At 42.9% G+C, this 17446-nt stretch overlaps 1 protein-coding gene across 14 annotated transcripts in view; it reads right to left on the bottom strand.

Annotated features, from left to right (window-relative positions):
- Pkp4 (plakophilin 4) overlaps positions 1-17446 on the bottom strand; it is a 208356-nt gene that overhangs the window by 45799 nt on the left and 145111 nt on the right. For 10 of the 14 annotated variants that reach the window (XM_005346435.3, XM_026778572.1, XM_026778570.1 and 7 more), the window contains 3 exons: positions 4660-4791; positions 4366-4553; positions 1287-1836 (listed from right to left, as the gene is read on the bottom strand). In XM_005346435.3, coding sequence (XP_005346492.1) covers positions 1287-1836; positions 4366-4553; positions 4660-4791 — 870 coding nt within the window. The remainder of the gene's footprint in view (positions 1-1286; positions 1837-4365; positions 4554-4659; positions 4792-17446) is intronic. The other 4 variants (XM_026778575.1, XM_026778568.1, XM_026778569.1 and 1 more) reach the window with 1 other exon arrangement.

Genomic DNA, 17446 nt, shown 5'->3' with positions numbered 1-17446 from the left:
AGTCACCAGATTGGTCCATCTGAGGTGACAGTATAGTATCCTGGCAAACTCTAATTACAGGTCAGAAAGTACAAACGCATGAAGCTTTCTGGAGGCCAACGTGACAGTCTCTTTCTCAGGGAAAAAGTATGCATATACTTTGATAGAGGAATTCAGCTTTGACAACTAGATCCTACAGGTAACACTGTACCTGTTTATATGAAACCATGTGTCTCTGGCAGCTAAAAATGACAGACAAGTGCGGGTTACCATGGAGGAATTAAATAAACCATATCACATACATAAAAGGAGTGCTGTGCACCTTGCAGACACCGAGACGAAGGCACAGAAGACACACATGATGGACTGCTCCCTGTGCAGCACACGCTTCTCTAGGCCACACATGCAGACTGAGCCGGCACACATGACTTGGTGTGGGCAGGGGAGGACCTAGAGACTTCTGCTCTTTATCTCACCTTTTCCTGCATGGCTCTGCATTCCACCATTCTGTATATATCTTGTTTTTAAAAACTCTCCCTGGCCAGTGCAGAGGATAAAGCCCCGGGCAGTGACACGGCTAGGCAAGCACTCTGCCACCGCCCGACATCCTCAGTCCTACACGTGTATTTTTTTCAAAGAAAAATTTCTCTTACTAGAAAGAATAAAATCATTACAGAATATAGAACATCTTTTAAGAAAACCCCCTAAAGGAGACAGATATAATGCCAGGAACCTGGTGTCTTTCTAATTTAATCCAAATGGCATTTGAAAGAAATTCATAAGGGCTTTGTACGTTTCCCATCAGGGTGCCCAAATCGGAACAGTAGGGTATGAAGTTCATATTCTAGTGCATACAACTACAACATTCCTCATGAAAAATTCAGACAGGTATTCTGATCCCACATTTTAACATATCACTATATCATGAGGGTGCATGCAGGTAAGCCTAGCTGTTCAACCAGCCCTTCTTTAGAATATAATATTAACAAAGAGCTTAGGGAATCTAACCAATTCTTTTAAAATTCAGTGAGTGAACACACACACACACACACACACACACACACACACACACACACACACACAAAATCACTCTATATACCATAATATTTTGAGGAGAAAAATTAGATGCCTTACAAAAGAGTTCTGCATATATATTATATAATTTCACATATAAAAGAACTAGAGCTTGAAAAATAAATTAACCTTAGGTTTATAATAACTTTTCAGATAAAACTATCAGTCTTTCCCCAATGATCCTCAGGTCTGTGTGAGCAGAGGGCTCACCCTGGGCTGTCGCACATCCTCACCTGTCAGGCTGTCTGGCCGCGGTGGAACCACCCTCTCATAAATGTCATACTGCTGCTGTCCGAATTGGTCCATGTCATGAACAGTCCTTTGCAATGAAGGTCCCAGATGCTGTGGTACGGCGGTCATCCCCGAGCGTTTGGGGGACGATGATCCCACTTGGCCTTGGGATGGGGAAGCTACTCGAGTCTGGGCATCTGTCAGGGTCAGTGGGGACCCCACCCTGGTGGTGGTCTGGTATTGAGGGGCTGGTCCGTTAGGATTGGAGGTCTGTCGGGAGGTGACAGACCCAACCCGGCGCACAGCTGTTGGGGAGGCGGGTCTCTGTGAGTACGGAGAGGCGGCCCGCTGAGCAGGGAGCGTGGTGGAGGAGTAAGCACTGGGGTTCAGAGGTCGGGAGTCGGTCACTGACGGAGAGCCAAATCCACTACCCAGAGAAGTTCTCAGTGACCCCCTTGAAGGAGACACGCCTGTGCTGGTGACATAAGAAGGAGACTGTGCTCTAGATGGAACTGAACTAACTCTTCGCATGGCCCGATTGGCTACTGATGGCTGATGAGAGGGGAGAAAAGAGAACGGGTTTATCCAGGGGTTTGCGCCCATTGTTATTACAGAAATAAAAACGCACACAGCTCACATAGAACGTGACCCATGATCTCAGGCATCTGAGCTTCTCTGCTTCGAGCTTTAGAGCAAGATCTTAGCTTTTGCTTCTGCTTTTTTTTTTTTTTTTTTTTTTTTGTGATGCAATTTGAATACTAAAACCAGTCAGGAGAAGAAACCTGAAGACATTTAATAGCTCATTTTTGGTCTTTACATTTTTCACTTGTTGCCTCTGTGCTTTCCAACACATGACATGCTTTAACTCCAAGGGCTACAAGTGATTTGTGAACAAGAAGGGTCCTGGGGCCATGTGCTTGTATCATTCCCTACAAGTCGGACTGTGGCCAAGGCAATGCATTTTGTAGAAAACAAAAAATATGTTTATTTCATCTGTCAGCCTAAATGTAGCTGCGGAGTATTTATGGACAGCTGGTCTTTATGGGTTAGCGCTGTTAACTTGTGGGACATATTTTATGCAGGGTCTACTACATGAACGTTTGGATAGCGCCTGGGTCCAGCTCTCTCCTGATAATTTAGTTCAAGGAAGAGCCTGGCCAGACAGGCATCCTAGCCAAATCCTAAGATCTGCTTTCTTTTGGCCTTGTCTGATATATGAGCCCTTAGCTTTAGTTTAGCTGGTGGATTTAAAGAAATGCCAGAGAGATACCCGAGAATCTGTCCCAGCAGAAGGAATGTTCTAAGCCTTTGTTGGCTTTCTTGGTCTTAGCCAGCTGGAAAAGACCAGAGAGGAAAATGAACATTTCTGCCACGGAACAGTCTGCTAGGAATCTGTAGACGTCTGTGTACGAAGGGTATCAGGTGCCACTCTCGATGCAGTACAGCAATGAAGAAATGGCACTGGAGGGGTGGCTGAGGGGTACGGCCGGCCATGGGGCAAAGGCAGGCAGGTGGAGGGAAGGAAACAGGCCTTAGGGCTCTGGGTGAAAGGCCCTCCTCGGTTACTCTTGGAAGGCAGCTACCATCCACCTCACCCACTTGTAGTTGTGATGGTAAGGAAAGAACCTGGGATGTTATGAGGGTTTTCTGCAGTCTCCCCGGTCACAAGCGAGCTGGCTGCTCAAACACCTCAGGCAGGTTCAGCGTCAACCCTTGGGGGACAGTGCTGGTGGTGCTAAGGGGGGGGGGGGGGGGGGGGGGAAGAATATGGTAACTAAACAAGGCAATAATGGAACAGGGCTTAAAAAGTTAGTGTAGAGTTGGAGAGGTCGCATGCTCGCCTGGGGACTGACAGTATCAGCAACAGGCTGACAAAGGGAATCACATCCACTTAGATGACTAGATAAGCTGTCCTGACCACATGCAAATTAGGTCCCAGTGCCTACTGGCAATACAATATAGCATTAGGGACAATATCAACTTAACACGAGCTTTTACTTTTTAAAAACAACACGATCATGACTACGAATAAAGCTGTAACTAAGGCAATTAGACAAAAGTAAGACTAGAGAGAAGCTGGTGTGGAGATCCACCAAACGCAGGTGAACACCCAGAGGTGTCCATGTAGTGTGCCTCAAACCTCAGCACACACCTCCACCAGCCAAGTGCACGCACGGGTAATATGCAGGCTGGGAACACAGCCTCAAGTAGGGGCTACAAGGGTAAGTGCTCCCTTTAAGCCTAAAAGCTGCAGACTTGACTTTTCCTAAACCGATGAGCAAAACTGTGCACAACTGCATCCCCACGCTTTGCTGTAGCACTGGGAAGCTGGCCCTCTGTGGTGTGTTCTATGGTGTTCCCCAAGGAACAGTAGCCATCCAACTTTTCTGGCAGCGACTAAAGGATTTCTACGGTACTTGGACAGAGGGCTAGCCTTACTGGCTACTAGGGCTCTCAGTCCTTACATAGTCGGGTGGGATAATGTGAATTAAGTAGCAACAAGGAAGCAAGGGAGTGTTCAGAACCATGCGTGCAATATTGTATTTCTGCCTATCAAATGAGTCCCAACTTGAGCAGCTATGCCTCTACACAATGTCTCTCTAAGCATGGGGATCCAGAAGAGGAAATAACCTTTCAGTGAACAATTTTAGTGAAGATGAACACAGTTGCTTATTATAGACTCCATCCCATCTCGTGGAGGTGGAGAATGGTTTTCTGTTCTCTGAGACTTCCTACAGCACATTTCAGTGCTAGTACTGCTAGGGATTAGGAGCCCTCAGGAACTATGCCAGTTCATGCCATCCTGACTCTCCCTCTGGACTGCTCACATCACGTTCCTTGTTTTGAGAAGAATTACTCTACTGCATCTAGGAACTTATAAAGATTGATTAGTAAGAGTAAATTAAGTCAGACAAATAGAGTTTCAGACTTTATGCTTAAAATATTTTCAATACCACAACTCAAACGGTGTGCAGTGATCTGAGTGTAGTGTTCATTCTTTCAATCACACACACTGGCTTTGCTCTTCGTAAGCAACGCCTGTAACAGAACTCAGAGGGGATTGCTAGACGTCTGACTTACTTGAACCAGAGCTTGCCCTTCAGCTCGCGAATTCCTCACCACATGGTTGCTTGTTGGTCCCGTGAATGAATGCTGTCTACTGTCTGCCTTGTTCACGGTTTGGTTGTTGTGGAAACTCCCTGCTTCCTGGTACCCACTGTCAGAATAAGAATTCATTTGTGTTGAACTTCTTGAGTTTCCCAACGATCCTGCAAGAATGAAAGTGAGAGTATCTTTATTATCCACGTCTGAGGCTCACTTTCAGACTGAAATTAACGAAAGAAAATCTAGTGTTTAAAGTAGAACACAACAGACCCTCACTTTCATGGAGAGACGTCTGTTCCGGTGAATACAGTGTCCCTTGTTCCTGCTCTGTCCTGATGAGATAGTTGTTGGGATGGACAGCGTCAGAAACTCTAGTTTTGCTTATACCAGTATTTGGCACATCTGTAAGAAAATAAGTTTATAGCTGAATTTAATGACATTGCAGAAGAACTTGTTAAAAGGCACAGATATTTGTCAATAGCATCCTATATGCCAGAGGTTACTAGAAGGCTCTGCTCTCCTTAATAGCACAGTTATTTTAACTTCATTGGTGTGAATGTGCTCTCCACACTCAGTCTATTATTGTACTTTGTTCAGTTTCATAAATGTTCTTTATTCTGGTTACAAGACCCAAGTTAACCTATGTATTTCATTACTTCAAAATCTGAAAAGTACGTCTTTGGAAAACCCATCTCTCATAACTTCCTCCAAATACATTCAGAGGAAAACTAAGAATGATGGCCAAATATTTCGGGGGTCAGGGGGAAGGGTATAGATTAACAACTGGTTAAAACAAAACCCAAGAGTGCTCATGATGGACTAGTGACGAAACTCAGGAGGTAAGATGGGCTGGCTTACGTTACAGTTCGTGCTGCTTACTAAGAGGTCTACAAAGAATGGAGTCACACCAACAGAGGCACTAACACCTAACCAATGTGTTTCCTTTTCCCTCCAGTTTTCCCCAGAGGAACACACAGAAGTCTAACCTGATGGCTGTCTCTTCTAACCAGTCTGTCTCTCCCACAGTTTGTTTTGTTTTCTATAGTGCCATCTGCTACCTTGAACTTAAATGACAATTACCATCGCCCAAACCAAGTCATTGGCTTCTCTATTCCCGCCAGCTTTTTATGCTGTACTTAGGGACTAGGTCATGCTGACCTTTGCACACCACTCAGATGCCCTTTTTTCTCTCAGACATAAAACACACATTGCTTCATGTTTGGGTTATCACCATTTGATCTCCCATTTTTCAGATTTAACCTTCATGGCACTAACACACATTCTCAGAAATGCTGCTTCACTTTCAAACATTTTGGCTAATTCTGAGTCACATTCTGAGCTCAAAATACAACTCTAAGGAATTCAATATCTTCACTAGGATTTCTCCCTTCTTTCCTAGGGATCTATTATAGTCTATGCTCCTACTGTCTCTGTCTATTAAAATATGTAAGTTCAAGGAGCAGATTTTTGTCTCATTTGTGCTGTTGTCTCCCCAGTGCCTCGGGTCGTCCCTTGTACTCAGTGGTTGCTCAGGTGAACAAACCTGCATAGCAATAGCAGCTTCGCTTTATTGGGTAATTTATGTTCTCAATAAGGTTGATCTACGCAGAGCAAAGCAAATTTTAGGTAACACTAGTTGAGCTGGTCTAGATGTGCATACGAGGTGCAAGAGAGAACTGCAGACCCTAGTGCATTCTGAGCCTTTAACTTGACATCAGAGTCTGTTTCCTGGCCTATGGGAAGAGATGGTGACATTCCTCACAGGGGCTCCTAACAGCCTGAGCTCTGATCCATCATTTGACAGTACATTTCTAGGTGCCAGAACTCTGTGACAGCTCTCAATTCTCTGGAGCTGGGATTTTAATGGAAGATGTCAGTAGTGTGTGGCTTCTCTGATAGATGGTAGAGTACCATCTGAGTCACTGCCTGGTAGTTAACATTGAAGCAACCTGCTCCATTTGTAAATCTACTCGGAGTTTCTAGAGTTCTGCGTATGTTATAGAACATCCTGATGGAGCCTGTTAAGACTTCGTTAGCACACAGACATTATGCTACGCTCCAAGAGTCACAGGGAACCAGAACAACCACAGGAGCCACAAGGGGCATCCACTCAGGCAGAGAGCACTGGACAGGCAAAGGGAGGAAGCAACAGAGCTGCCAGAGAGACCATCACAGTCCCAGGCCTCACACTACACCACACACACACCCACACCCTAGAAACACGTGCCAATCTTTAAATGAGACTTTAAGCACCTACCCCCTCTTGTGTGTGTGTGTGCATGTGTATATTAGTGTGTTACAAAGACTGAACCCAGGGCCCCACAGATGCTAGTCAAGTGCTTTACCACTGGGCTGTATCCTCAGCACTGGCTTTAGTTAAAGCTTAAAATGCCAGGACACCAAGAATTTGGGTTTGAAATACCAAGTGGTATGCAATGTCTTAGCAAAATAAAAACATTTTTACAGAAACCCAAAACACTCAAGGTCTGTACATGGATATAGAGATCCAAACCTACAACTACACAGAGCAATTACCTAGAAATGAGAGAGGCACACCTTAAATTTTTTGTACTTGGGCTACTCTGTCTTTTTAATGAAGTATTATCTCAGAAACCATGAAACAAGTAGTTAAATCTTTCTTCAAGAGCAACATACAGGGCTGAGACAGAGTTCAGTGGGCAAGCAAATTGCCCAGCATGCACAGAGTCATAGGTTCAGTTCCCAGTACTGAGGAGAGAAAAAAAAATGGAATCAATCGTGGACTGGGGAAAATAGTCAGTTGGTAAAGTGTTTGCTTTGCAAGCTTTAGAGCCAGCTGAATCCCCTAAGTCACATAAAATGCCAGAACAGCAGCATGGACTTGTAATTGCAGCACTGGGGAGGTAGAGACAGGAAGGTCCCTGGGGCTCCCCAGCCTGACAGTTTATTCATTGGTGAGTACCAGGCCAATGAAAGACTGCCTCGAAGGAGGCGTAGTTCCTGAGGATGATATCCAAGACTGTGTCCTGACTTACACACACACACACACACACACACACACACACACACACACACACACACATCTGCACATGTACTGGCCTACACAAATACTCATATGTATTTGTATATACCCATACACATATTAAAACTAAAACCTAACCAAATAAAGAAAAAGTACAAATGAGTATAGTGATTCTACACTGGTCATACTAAACACACACACACACACACACACACACACACACACACACGCACACGCACACGCACACGCACACGCACACACACAAAACCTAACAGAATTAGTATCTTTAAAAGTAGAAAAGCAAAACAAACAATATTGCCCTGAGAGCATCATTAGCTATGTGTCCTTGAAGTCTCATCACCTGACTGCTTCTTCCACCCGCGGCTCCTAGGGCAGTGCACTGAAGAACAGAAGAGCGCAGTGCCCTAGCCGCGCACGGACAGTGAAGGGTACTAGCAAGATAACTGGTGTACTATAGTGCCCACTGCCATGCCAGCACCGTTGGAACAGGAGAGTTAACTGACAGTGTAGATAGGAAAGGGGTTTCGTACTCCATCTCTAAGCAAATATGCCAGGTAGAGTTGTGACAACTTGATAAAAAGATCTATTTAATGTGAACTATAAATCAACCAACCTTTATACTACATATAAGCTCCCCAGTCACTTCCCTCTTCCTGTGCAGCCCATCAGTGAGTAGCCGTTAAGACAAAAAGGTGCTGAAATGCCTTCTGATTCATTACAACAAAGTCAAATGGTGTTCAAAAATAGTTTTGCCATTATTCGCTGTGTTTCTTTGAACATTTATTAATTTACAAATGCATGTACCGGCAGCCACAATGCACCAGATAATCAGAACACCAATTTTCTAACTAATTGGCAGTTTTCCTGATTACAGAAAGGTGAAGGCTGTATCTATCAATTATGTATCACTTAGGCAATCTTACTTATGTGGAATGGAAGAAGGTACTCTACCGATTCGGAGGACCCAGAGGCATACAGTGCAGGGTGAACCATCTCATGATTAGTCCTGTAATCTAGAATGACGTAGCTGGAGTGCTGTGACTTGGTCAGGACAAGAGATCAAAACATTTCAAAGACGAACAACACGTGAACGCTACTTTTAACTGCATCCTCAACAGCAAATCACTCAAACAACAGCACAAACATGTCTTCATGGGTATTTTCAAACATCGGCTAACATCTTCCAAGAAAGTGTGTATCTAAAAATAGAGTCCGATGCTCAACTTGCTAGACCTGGATGAAGGTGGGGGTTCCTTGGACTTCCCACAGGACAGGGAACCCTGATTGCTTTTCGGGCTGAGGAGGGGGGACTTACTTGGGGGAGAGGGAGGGAAATGGGAGGCGGTGGCGGGGAAGAGACAGAAATCTTTAATAAATAAATAAATTAATAAATAAATAAATAAATAAATAATAGAGCCCGAACATTCTTTAAGGTACAATGAAATCTCCTTCTGCGCCTAAGAATGGGAGATTACTAGAATCATGGTCCTTGCTGCCTGTCACATTTTATCTGAATGCTCTATTTTTTTTAAAGATGATTAATTAAAAAATAAAGTTTCATGTATGAAAAATACTAGAAGGTTAAGGATAATAAGAAAAAACTGACCTGGTATTTACCTCAGAAAGATCCTATTCAAAGATGGGCTACAACATGGATTATTTTATCTTTTCTGCAATAAACACCCCCAAATATATAACACACACTGAACATCTGCTTAGACAAAGTCTTCACTTGAGAGTCTGTAGTCATTAAAATGGCGCTGCTTTGTTAAGCCACAGGTCATGCTGTTAGACTGTATGAGGTGAGGGAGGTCTGTGCTGTGCAAATCACCATGGAAACAGGAACCTAGAGCTCAGGGGAGATGTTTGGCATATACAACACTGTAACTGGTCTTTCACAGTCCAGCACGCTGGAACTTTGTATTGGGTTCTTCTTGCTGTTCTCCCCATCTTCCAAGTTGCTATGGGGCTTTGGAGATGGCGTTTTCTAACATCTCCTTCCAACTCGGGCCTGTGAACTGAGGGTCACAGCTCGAGCCTTCCTGATGGCTCTCACTCCTGAACTGACCTCAGGGTCTACCTTCTCCAAGTGCAGAAACGTCTCTGAGGCCTCCAGTGCTCAGAAATAAAGTTCCAGGACAAGTTCTGAAAGAGGACCTAGGCCTGGTACCAAAATGATGTCTCCTATTTGGTACTTTGTGGTATGAAAGATGCATCCCTAGGGCAGACAACCAGGCACAGAGGGAAGGAGATCGCCAGGAAATGTGTTTGGACTCAATGTTCAAGACAGGGTGATAGAAACACGGACAACAGACATGTTCCTGGTGCATGGCAAGGAGGCAGGCTGGTATTTTAAGAATATTAATGACACATATGAGTTTGCTGACTTAACTGGAAGTTACTGTGTACTTATAATACCCTTTCAAGGATGGATTTTTAATGGAAGTACAGAATTAAGAGAAAGACTTGAAGCCCACGTTTCTTGAAATTATTTCTAGTCTGGTTTTCTTGACTATGTCTAAGTGCTAATGAATATTTATATCATCTTTTAAATATTCATGATAGCTCTGAAATTTTGCTCATCCAGAAAATGCTACATGAAAAGTTCTGAGGACGAGAAAACCATTGATGAAGTAGCTTTTAGTTCACTGCAAACTGCTTGACCTGAAGTCCACTCTAAAAGCTTGCCTGTCTGTATCTCACTTGGTGGCTGCAGCAAACTTTTGGTCTGCCCACTGATACAATGATGATCGATGCTTTGATTTCTAAATGACAAACCTGAAAAGCACTTCTACGCAAGACCAAGAAGATGCCTCGCCATAGATACTTCAAACTCCCGAGTTTTAGCCTGGAACATGAAACCATTCAAGCAATTTTGGGAGGGGAAGGAATAGGGGTTTCCATACATAACCATGGCAAAACGAGTGCTTATTAGCTATTTTTAGTCTGTGCAGAAATTAAAACACAGGTGTTTTACCTGACAGAAGAACACATGGTTTGTAACTATAAAAGGAAAGCCAGCTAAAGCAAGAAGAAATATGAAGTGGGCAATGGACAGACCAGATAAGTTTAACAGCTAGGTACTGAAATGGTCATGGGCCTTGGATCTGTTTTGGGAAAGTTGAAAAAAAAAAATCAAGGAGCTAGGTATGGCAGTGCAAGAGGGTCACAAGTTTGAGTCCAGGTGGCTACAAAACCAGATCATTTCCATACAAAGCTTAGGGGCGTCATGGTGATGTAAAAAGATATTAACCTATGGGGAGATATGGCCAAGCACTTGATGTCACTCTCAAATAATTTTTCATGGACAGATTTTATTTCTTTTGGGAAAAAATGCTATCAAATATAGAAAGGAGGCTGGTGAGAAGTCTCAGTCATGATGAGGGCTGGCTGCTCTTGCTGAGGACCCTAGCTTGGTTGTTGGTACCCATGTCTGGAGGCTATTATCTGCAAATCCAACTCCCGGGGATCTGACTCCCCTTTCTGTTTTCTGTGGGTACCTGCATTCATGTGCGTACACACATGGTTAAACAAAAAGTCTTAAAATAAAGAAATGGGAGCATCCCAAATCAGAAAATACAAAGATGCTACAGATTTCTTTTGAAAACAACAAAACCAGGCAGGCAAGACGGTGTACTTGGGATGGGGGCAGGGTCAATGCTGGGTCATCCTAGCTACACAGGGAACTCCATGCCAGCTTAGGCTAGCTGCAGCCTTCTGTCTACAAATCGTTCATCTCTAAATACTTTCGTGTCCCTTTATAAAACCAGAATACTATCCAACCGTAGTTACTTTAATGTCACATAGTGACTCCACACACAGATTTTCCCAGTGTCTTGAAAGTGTTTCTGTTTAGCTGTCTTATACTAGTCAGTTCGAGAGAAGCCTCTGTTTTATTACGACAACTGCTATTTAAGCCCTTTAATATAGAGAGGGATGACCCCTGCTAATTTTCATGTCTTCTCCATCAAGGGAACCACAGCAACAGATTTGCTTCATAGCATGAAGATTATGGGCGCCTTGTTCCAAACCCAAATTTTGAATTTAATTGTGTGTGCTGAAGCCTGTGCACCAGCTTAGAAGCTCGGCAGGTGATCTGACGCACAGAGAAGTTCGGAAATATCAGGGGTGAGGGCTGGAACCCTAACTATTCCAATGATGGTAAAGAAGGTGGTTTTCTGTTTGGATAGTGGCTATCATATTAATTTTAAGAAGAAAAATATGTCTGAACCTTTTGAGCCATATATGAATCCAGAAGGAAGCAGAACTGGCAGGACGCACTATAATAATTCAATCAGTCCAAGGTCACGATGCTATGCAGTGTCTCTAAGAACCCATCAAATAACAATGTCAGCGTATGCTGCATTCTCTCTGGAATGCTACAACTTACCACTGTTTAATAATGAGTTTTTAAAATGATTTTATTCTGTTTAGTGTGGCTATAAACTTAATGATAATATATCTATAACAAATGACTTTTTGAAATCTTATTTAAAAACTTAATGAAAATTTAAATGTGCATCAAGATTTCCATTCTTGGACTCTGGTAATATCGAGCACGCGGAACTCTAATTTGGCTTCCACAGTGGTCGAGATCATTAAGCATTTTAATAGGCAAACTGCAACGTCCAAGTGCAGACAGGTGCTCCTGCCCTGCCAGCCCCAGTTCTAGAAGTCTCTGACAGAAATGCCCAGATATGCTAAGGAGATCCTCACCTGTTGTCCACGTGAGAAACTGAGGAGAAATGAAGACATCACTCTAAAAAGACAAAAGCACCTTTATAGCCTTACACTGAAGCACAAGACTTTTACCAGGCTGAGGAGGAGGAGGGAAAGGAGGAGGAGGAGGATGAAGTCACAGGACAACAGAGTGTGTGGTAATTTGTCTGAGGCAAGCTAAACTCACGTCCACGCTTACATTCAGACACAGCGCAGAAGGGAGTATCTGGTGTAAACACCAGTGTAGTCCTCACCGTGTGGGGTGACAGAGGATGTGTGGCCGCAGGATGGGAATGTGTAGGAGTGAAGCAAAGCTTTTCTTTACGACAGGGGTCTCCAGACTTTTAAGTTTAACCAAATGGAAAGCATATTTTAGCTTTGCAACAGCTCCTTCTGTGTCTGTGGCTAGGTCAGGCCCACATACAGAAAGGAGGCTTGAAACTTGGACCCTTCTGGTTTTACAAGGAACTCATGCTCCTGGCGTTTAGAAGAGAAACAGGAAGGCAAATGAATGTTAAATGATGTCATTTGTATGTTGATAGCCATGATAAATCATGACACCCGAGATCTTCAATAATACAGTAGTCATTTTCCACACGAGTGCTGATCTAATAGTCTATCTGTCACTGCGTACGAAATAACGCCTCTTCCTACAGTATCCCTTCATGGGTTCGCCACATTCCTACCGAGGCATAACCTGCTCCCATTTAAGCTTGGGTCTTATCTCATGATGAACTGAAGAATTTTTGTGTTGCAAATTACTTGTTCCAGATGGAGAAAAGACAGAAAGAAAAATTGTCTCAGTGTATTCTCTCATTTGTCTTCAGGATTCGTGTCTGGGGGGTTACGCCCACGCTGGTGGCAGAACTTCTACCTGGACATTTTAGAAACGAAAAATCTCTCTATATACAAATAAAATGTAGAGCCTACCTTTATAGTATTAAACTTGGCAGAATACATTAACTTCTAATGTCACATGAGGCTGAAATTGGTGGACAACATTACGAACCACGACATTTCAATACACAATAAATATAGTAAATACATACAGAATTGTGAAAGTAAACAATTGCTTTAAAATTTCTATTTTATTGCAACCCTTTCCTGTCCCTTCTACATTTATTATCAAATATCAAAAGTCCTTACTACATAGCACTATAGTTTTCTCCCTACTCATCTGAATCAACTGGGCAGGTGTAATGTCCCGTGGGTCAACTACAAGTTTCCCCTATTTCCTTATCTTGTGGCGCTCACTAATTTTTTTTTTTTTTTTGAGAAACCCTAATCTTTTTGGTATCTTAAATTTCTTACTTCTGAGCTGGGTGGTGGTGGCGCATGCCTTTAATCCCCGTACTCGGGAGGCAGGGATAAGTGGATCTCTGAGTTCGAGGCCAGCCTGGTCTACAAGAGCTAGTTCCATGACAGGCTCCAAAGCTACAGAGAAAGCCTGTCTCGAAAAGCAAAAAACAAAACAAAACAAAACAAAATCTTACTTCTGAGTGCCAATGACCTATCACTTACTTAATATTATTTAAGTCTTTAAATACTTCTTCTTAGAAACCGTGGCAGTGTTAAAAACAATGGGCTTGGCTAGGCCTGGTGGTTCTTGAGGCTACAGAGTGAGTTTTCTGAGCCCTTGTCTCACAAGAGAAGTAAAGGGGGCTGAGAATGTAGGCCATGGCAGGTGATAGAGGGCTCGTCTAGCACGCAGAAGATCCTACCTTCAGTGCCCAATATCAAAGGAAAAAAGGAAATCCCTTTGCCCCCAAACAAGGACAGTAAAACAATGGATTTTATGGACTGTCTGCAAGGTGGGTGCTTTGGGTCTAATCCAGTTTTCTGAGCTGACACTCTCCATCCCTAACTTCTCACACAGAATTCTCAAACTGGCAACTTCCCAGATTATAGCAAGTTTTTTTTTCCCCCCCATGGAACAGAAAAGCTGTGAAGTTGTGATTTATAGCAATTTACATGTCACAAGCTATGGCCAGAGCATGTAAGCAACAAGCGGTTAGCAGTGACACCAGGACTAAGCTTGTCATCTTGGCTTCTAAGTTCCCTTCTGACGGCCAGATGCCGTTAACAGTTGTACAAAGAACTGATGTGTATTTCCCCCTATTAAAAAAAAAAAAGCCGGCTGGAGAGATGGCTCAGCGGTTAAGAGCATTGCCTGCTCTTCCAAAGGTCCTGAGTTCAATTCCCGGCAACCACATGGTGGCTCACAACCATCTGTAATAAGGTCTGATGCCCTCTTCTGGCCTGCAGGAATACATGTAGACAAATATACATAATAAATAAATAAATAAATAAATAAATAAATAAATAGAAAGAACAGTCATGTTTCTTAATTGCTAGTAATCTTTAAAAAAAAAAGCTACACTGAAATATTTTTTTTCAAGAAAGATTCCACACTGTGCAGCCACTGTGAGAGTCTATGTGTCTGAGCTGACATTCCCCCTCCCTTTGGTCCTTTATTATTTTAGTATCTGTTTTTTAGTATTCTGATATTATTTTCTATTCCATGACATATTATCTTAAATGTTACCTCAAGGTTTCAAGGATTATAAACTACTGTACAAATGCATAAAGTGTGAAGAGACACAAGGATAAATGATGGAAAATGACACACCCATCAAACAGAGACAGAGCGGAAAGCAGCAAGGGCTGAATTCCTCTGACTTCTTAGAGCAGAGCACGGGTTACTAGAAATATGAGACTAGGAAAAATACAAAGCAGAGACACAAAACTGCAAACTCTTCTCCCACGAAAGACAAAAAGAAGTGCACTGATGTTTCGTGAAGTGGAAATATGACCTCGGTGGTGTGGAAAATGCAGGGTAATGAAGAGGGCACGGGCCAGGAGCTGAGGAAGCCCAGTGCTTCTGAGCATCAGCACCACTTTGTAGAAAGTGGTACAGACCCACAGGATGTAAGGATTAGATAAATGCCATCTCACCCTCATATTTTGGGAAGTGTTTCTTTCTAAAAAGCCTTCCACTCTTAGTGCGGGGTAAATAATACCCATCATCTACCAACCACCAAGGAAAACCAGGGTTTCCTGAGCTGAATTATAAAGAAACGGAAGTCTTTCTGCTTAGTGCATCCCAAGCTCTTCCTCAGATGCTACAGTACGTTATTTCAGTTTTGGCATTTCAGCAGAAGGTAGCATCCTCAAGAGCTGCTCCAGACATCAACGCTGTGCAGTGCTAACAATTCACCTTCTTCCTGAAAGGCTTTTAAGGGAATGAACTTTTCAAATCAAATCTGCAAAACTATAAAGCGGGAGAAAAAGGCAGAGAAACTGTCTGCAAGTAAATGCAAAATATAAAGAAGACGAGAACAGAAAAGGACCTTCAGCGGCATTCCTTCTGTGTACTCCTTTCTCACACAGGGAGCTGAGGAAAAGAATGGGTGCCTTTGTCAAGAGCAAGCCCTGCTCATTCTGGGCAAGATTTTCACAGTCCATTCTGTCTGTGCTTCTACATATACAGAATTAATACAATAAGCCTTACAACAGGAAAGAGAATATCAAAACTGTCATTTTATTCCAATTATTAATCTATACTTGAACTTGTAAAGGGCATCTAATTATCTACTAGAAAAAGAAGCACAAAAGGAATCAGAGTTTACTTTTATTCATAAAATCAATTTCCAATTTTCCTGCTCTTGTAGCTATAGCTTACTGTCATGGCCACAGCTCAGATGCTGTCAGCACGGCTAAAGCAGGCACATATCAGAAAACCATGATTATTGCAATGAGGCCAGGAGGAAACACACACACACACACACACACACACACACACACACACACACACACACACACACACACACTGCCATTTATGGCTGTTAAATTTGAAAGGGAAACCCACCCTGAAAAAACAATAAATACATGAAAAGAAGGCCTGGGCTAGAGTAAAATTTGGGCTGTGGTTCTCTAAGAAAAATAAGGGACCAGCTCATCTGGGGTGTGCAGAGGGACCCAGCTGTGATGAAGGCAGCAGAACTGTTGCTGCTGGATCTTCATGCTGCTGCTGTACTGACGGCTGGGTGGGGGTGGAGGCATGTGGGCAGCAGGCAATTGTTATGTATTTACTTTAAATATATTTATTGCTTATGCATGCACATATTTTACATTCTTATATATTTCACATATAAGATATATAAGATGACTGGACAGCCTACTGCGGTGATGAACAGTTATAAAGGAAAACACACACACACACCTGTGAAAACTTCTTGAAAAACTTTAAGAAAAATGTCAAGCACATTAGTAGATATTTACTTGCCTATGACACAAATCCTGAAGATGGTGATCTAAGTGTGGGGATGAGGGAAGAAGGGTCCAGGAGGTCCTAGACAGTGCATCTCCACCATGTGTCTTCATCTGTCTGGGCTGTGCACCACACACATAGGAACACCCAACACCTGTGTGGTGTTGGTAGCTAACACTCTAGCTGCCTGCTCTCGCTAGTTCAGGAAGCCAGGCAGCAGCAGCTGGCTGAGAGAGAATAGCAGAGGGGACAGGTGCCACCCCATCTCAACTTCACACAGCGTTTCTGCCACAGAGTGCATCTTCCTGGTTCCAACAAATACTGAACAACTCCCACCCAACCCCTGTGCCAACTCCAAGGCTCTGACAAAGCCCAGCACCCACTACCTCACCCTGGGAATGGTGGCAGACTTTCAGCAGCATCGGTCTCTAGGGTGCTCCATTATTCAGCGGAATCTCTCAGCTCTTCCAACCTTACTTTCATAACTACAGGTTCTCTACAGCAAATTCTGTATACGAACTAGCTGGCATGGGTTCTGTTTTCTCAGCTAAAGTCTAATGCAGAGATATAGCTCTTACTGCTGGTCCATAAAGAATTCTTACCCATCAAATATTAACCCTCTAACAAGAAAGAAGGGTACTGATTCTTAGGAAAATTTATGTTTTCCAGATACAAAAGACAATAGGAAGAAAACTAAGAGGCTCAATTTCATAGACCTGGAGGGAGGAAAACTGGATACAATCTTATGGGAAGGCAACTTGGTTATATACACTAAAGATGTCAATAGTATACATCTTACATACTTTTCTTCCTAAAACCTCAGAGATACATTTTTATAAACAGTTATATTATCACACTTACTTATAGTAAACATCAGAGCAAATTGTAACACCCAATCATACAGACATATACAGCTATGGAACATATTTATAGCTCTTCTTTCTAGCATCTCCCTGCCAGTTATGGCAGTTAGAGTCCCTGCTGTAATTCTCTATTAAACCCGAAGCCTTCTGCTTTGTTTTTGTTTTTGTTTTTTTTTTTTTTTT

The sequence above is a fragment of the Microtus ochrogaster genome, chromosome 4, assembly GCF_000317375.1.
Source record: "Microtus ochrogaster isolate Prairie Vole_2 chromosome 4, MicOch1.0, whole genome shotgun sequence".
Lineage (NCBI taxonomy): Eukaryota > Metazoa > Chordata > Mammalia > Rodentia > Cricetidae > Microtus > Microtus ochrogaster.
Note: the sequence above shows the minus strand (reverse complement) of the source record. Positions and strands in the feature narration are given on the sequence as shown.